General features: G+C 36.6%; 1 protein-coding gene across 1 annotated transcript; it reads right to left on the bottom strand.

Moving 5' to 3' along the window:
- On the bottom strand, positions 1,185-3,521 carry LOC104726520 (probable protein phosphatase 2C 75). Its single transcript, XM_010445392.2, has 4 exons — positions 3,000-3,521; positions 2,568-2,909; positions 2,369-2,474; positions 1,185-1,799 (listed from the first exon to the last, which is right to left on the bottom strand). The coding sequence occupies exons 1-4, from the start codon at positions 3,480-3,482 to the stop codon at positions 1,465-1,467; spliced, it is 1,266 nt and encodes a 421-aa protein (XP_010443694.1). The 5' UTR covers positions 3,483-3,521; the 3' UTR covers positions 1,185-1,464.

Below are 4,977 nucleotides of genomic sequence, written 5' to 3'. Positions count from 1 at the left end.
CAAAGTTCATGGTTTAAATAGCCCAAATTTGAAAGTTCATGGTTTAAATGACATTTTTCCCATTTCAGAATTGACTTATTCCAATAAAGCACTTACTAAATTCAGCATCCAAGACCAATAAGAATTAGAGGGTAAATTTGTTTCCCAAATCTTCACATCATCAATAATTTGGGGGCAAAAGAACTAAACCTGATTAAGTAGCGAGAGAAATGTAGTAGAAATTTATGATTTGGTAGTTTAAATTTTATCATCTGCTTTACTCTTGTTCTTAAGTACTAAAATTTTAAACAAACTACAAAAAGAAGATTCTTGATTCTCACTTCTTCTTTAGTGGTCCAAATCTTGGAAACTAAAACAAGACGTAGGGAGAAGCTAAAAGGCCCACAAACACAATTATGATTCAAAGAAAAGTGAAACACAAACACTGAGACGATAATGACCCAAAAAAGAAAAGAACAAAAAGATTATGGGAATTATTCATTGGAACATTCTCCATCTCTTTACGCTTTTTAACTTCAAAGACATTTCTTGATTCTTGAACTTGCATTTCAATTAGGACCCCAAACTCGGTACTCGTTTAAGTCTGTTCGAACTGTGTTCATCGAACTGTGAGAGTTACTTTTTTTTTTTTTTTTTTTGAATTGTTCGCTCTTTCTTTTGTATATACATGTTCTTTTATAAAAGTTGAGAAATTTGGTCCTAAAGCCCTATATGTAGTGTGGTTGGACCAAGTATAAATCGCCAGGTAAATTTTGGTTTAGTTTGTCAAAATCTGCTTGATTCAACCGGATTAGTGTAAAGATACTAGTTTACACTATTACAATCTTAGATTGCACATAAGGAATTCGGAATTCCGATGTGACATCAATTCTAATGATCAATTGTATGCGTTATGTTAGTTCATACATTTTATGAATTATGAAGTTACTTAAACCAACGAATATAATAGTTACTTCAGTACTTCTGAAAGGCAAACAACTTGGCAATCGCAACTAAAAGGAGACCAAACAATTTGACGCCAATGTCTTTGACTGGCGTCAAATGACAAAAACGACCAAACCAAAGTACTACTTTGTGTGTGGTGGGTGTGTGCACACCAAGTACTACGTATTTTTTTACCTATTTAATACACACATACTCACCACTTAATTACGTAAACCTCGACTAACCTCAAAATTCGCACAAACATAGCAACACACATTAGTTTTATTGCTCAAGCCACTAAATAACCTTGTAGCCCATGTCCAAAATACCAAATAACTTTATATCCCATTCCCAAACCACTCTCTTTTCTTTTCACATGCACCGTTGCTAATATATTGGCAAGTTACCCCAATCCATAACAAAAACAAGAGACAAGCGCTAAACCCTAAAACTAATCAAGGCTCATCGCTATATCCACATCTTATTCCTCGGCGATAAGTCTATAAACCATTAAATCCCACAACCACCCAAACACTTCTGTCAAGAACTTTTCGTGAGATCAATGACAATCACACTTATATTGTCACTGCTTTGTCGACCCAAAGCCAACCGTGAAAGCAACGTTGCAGCCAACACACTCCTTGAAGGATTCTGTTCTCCACCAACATCGTCTTCTTCAGCCGTTCTGTTCAAATCTAGTCCCGAGCAAGCAGCTTCTTCACGGAGACAAAACCTAGCTATGTCACATGCTAGCTGACTCGAGAGCACATCCCAAAGCCCGTCGCTCGCTAATATTAAGCATTCATCTCCAGATTCCCTTTTCATGAATGTCACTTCTGGTTCCCATGCTACCATTGGTTTTAGATACCTATCCCCTGATTGTACGTTACACAACACAATATTTATAGTTAACACTTGAATCAACCTCCTGTTTCGTCTAATATAAACCCAAATAATTTTTAATTTGGTAAAATGATCAACAATGAAAAAAGAAGAAGAAACAAAGAAGACATAATAAACTTCACTTCTTTTGATAATGAGAAGTTTGTTTCAGTGGCCACACATTTCTTGTTTTAGTAGAAGGATTCAATTATTTCTGTGTTATAGATTGCTACAAATATAAATTTTGTCCAAGTAACTTTGTTTTAAAATATAACCTTACATAGAAGATATAAAATTACTAGTTAACATTTGACCCCCAAAGATAAAGTAATTAACAGTAAAATTTACATATATTACAGAAAACAAAATCTTGAACATCAACTAAAATGAAATGAAAATTTATCAACGACGAAGTCGAACCAAACCAAACCAAATCCAAAATACCTTTGGTTTTAATATTATTTACTACTTTTTGAAGCCTTAAACTATGTTCTATATATGTTATATACCAAGACTCTCGAGCCATTCTATTACCAAAATCAAAGAATTGAGAAATATATACCTATGGCCCTTGACGTGGCTAGAATTCCTTCAACTCTAGCTCCATCGACTACTAAAACTCGACCCCCAGCTGCTTCGATCCTTGCACGCTCGTCTGGTCTATCCGGCTGCATATAACTCAACAACTTAAACTCAGAGACTCCTATATTCTTAAAACAGAGTAGGACTAGTAGTACTCTACTACAAAACAAGAAAACCACCTTGTGATCGTTACTCAGAGGAATAGCCATTCCATTTCGACACAAGACCGCACGTGAGTCACCAGTGTTGGCTACAACAATATGATCTTGTGTCAGAACCGCGGTAACCGCGGTAGAACCCGAAATCGCAGCCTCCCTAGGGTCGCAGTTACACAAAGGCACACTAGTCCCACACACGCATGTGCTCGTTGCCATCTCATCCATCCTCTTGAAACTCCTCTTCATCACTCCCCGCCATATCTTCTCCACGACGTCGTACTCGCTCCCATCTTCTTCTTCCTCCTTTTGCTCTAGCTCTTCTTTAACCAACGTGTGCATCGTCGTGCCGCACAATGTTGACACCTGCCCATACACATGCATCACATCAGCCTCTTCATATCAAATAACCAAAACACCCCTAGTACATATAATACTATTTTCCTTTTCGCTTACCTGAGAACCGCCATGACCATCGTAGACAGCAAAGAAATGAACCGGTCTAGTCCGGTTAATTTCCGGTTTACATAAATTCGGTTTAACAGTTACCGAATCTTCCATCTTACGAGATCTTCCCATAACCGAAACTATACCGTACAACGGCTCATCCTCTGTTTCTTCTCCCTTCCACGTCATCGGCGTTTCCGACTTATGGTGGGAAGAAGGAGTCGGAGACGTGAAGAAACCTCCGATATCCGTCGGAAGACCACCGATCTCTGACGTCCTCCGAGCTTGTTTCTTAAATGGAACGTCAAAACTCGAGTAAACATCCATGTCCGTCCGATCACGATTCCTACTCGTTGAAGAGGACGAGCTAGGATCACCGAATACAGCCGCTTGCCTCCGCATCTCGATTCTCCGACGACGGCGTTCACGGCATTTAGTCGGCGAAACGTCGTCTCCACGTCCGGTTGAAATTGTTCTGTAGATTTCAGTCATCTTTTCAACATTCGACTCAGTGGATCAAAGTGAGGACTGCTTTATATACATAGGGACGAGAGTAAAAGAGAGAACTAAACTTCGAACGTAAGAAGCTTACGAGGAAGACAGAACACGCGTCGGGGTCTCGACGTATTCGCGTGTTAGGCTCAGGTGTTAAGTTGTTGTCCACGTGGAAACCGCCTTCGTTTTATGTTAAAACGCATCCGGTTTTGAGGTGTTTTTTTCATTGGTTTTGAAGATGATGTGATGCTCGATCTTTAGGCTCTTTAGCTTCTTCTTTCTCCTTCTCCTTCCTTTACTTGAACCTATGAGCCAGAACTAATGTTTCAAAAGTCTCAATCTATGTGAACTACAAGATCAGATTGGTTAAATTCATCAAAAATAATAACGGAAAACTCATATACCAAACAGTGAAAATGCATGTAACAATATTAAGAAAAGAATTCATTTTTGCAAACCATCTTTTTGAAAGCAATTTTTAAATTAAGAAAACAACACACTCCAAATCTCGAGGGATATTTTCTTAGTCAACATATTATTCTTATAGTAGTGAACAACTTTATTTCACTCAAAGGTAATTTAAGGCTTTGTTAGCTAATTTAAACTAGATTAGTTCACTACAATAACATTAATTGTCTTTTAATCACCTAACTAAACCAAAATTCAGAGTGCAATTAGATAGGAACATATATAATATATTAAAATCATCATAGCTGTTATATCATCGTTTCCTTTTTCTTTCTGTTTGAGAATTTTGATGTCAAAAAAATGACTGCATGTAACAACTTACAAAGTAACATTTTCTGAGCGTTCCAAATCTCAAGGGATATTTTCTATAATAAACCCTGAAAAGTACTACTTAAACCAAATCATGGGATAAACCATAAAGTTGGAGATATCGTCGGAGAGAAAGGTTGACGAATCCTCAATCGTCACTAGTCACTCTCTTTTCGGTGCAGCACATGTCACATAGTGATCAACTACAACTTCTCGATTCCTCAGGTTGAGCGACTAGTCCCAATTAAACACGTAGCATAGTATGCCAGTTTAGTCTATCAGGGCCATATGCCTTTATTCTTTATTTGGTTTCCTACAAAGGAAGAAAAACGGCGAGATAGATATATTTTATGCCAACAGATTTGATTTGTTTTTAAACAAGTATAATATACAGTATAAAACCATGTAATGATTATTCAAATACTCAATAATTAAGAAAACTATGATCAAGGTTTACAACTGTCTTTGAAGTCAGATTTTTTTTTGGAAAATAACTTTCCCTCTTTTTAGTATAAAATTGTTGTAAAGTATAAATCCAAATTTCCTCAAAAGAAAAAAAAATGTGTTGAAGCATGGAAACACCAATGAATTGTTTTCTGAAGATTCTCCGGCACTCAAAACAGTATACTTTACTCACAAAATTTAATCGGAAACAACAAAGAAAAAAAAAATATATTAGATATTAGATTTTGGATTAAAAAATCTTATTGAAAAT

This window comes from Camelina sativa, chromosome 2, assembly GCF_000633955.1.
Source record: "Camelina sativa cultivar DH55 chromosome 2, Cs, whole genome shotgun sequence".
Classification (NCBI taxonomy): domain Eukaryota; kingdom Viridiplantae; phylum Streptophyta; class Magnoliopsida; order Brassicales; family Brassicaceae; genus Camelina; species Camelina sativa.
Note: the sequence above shows the minus strand (reverse complement) of the source record. Positions and strands in the feature narration are given on the sequence as shown.

What these genes read in the sequence shown, in the direction of transcription:
- LOC104726520 (XM_010445392.2), bottom strand. Translation starts at nt 3,482, where the DNA reads ATGACTGAAATCTACAGAACAATTTCAACCGGACGTGGAGACGACGTT. An exon ending in ATGGTCATGGCGGTTCTCAG is followed by an intron (nt 2,910 to 2,999) that starts GTAAGCGAAAAG and finishes GTGTATGGGCAG; the next exon opens with GTGTCAACATTGTGCGGCAC. An exon ending in AGCCACGTCAAGGGCCATAG is followed by an intron (nt 1,800 to 2,368) that starts GTATATATTTCT and finishes ACGTACAATCAG; the next exon opens with GGGATAGGTATCTAAAACCA.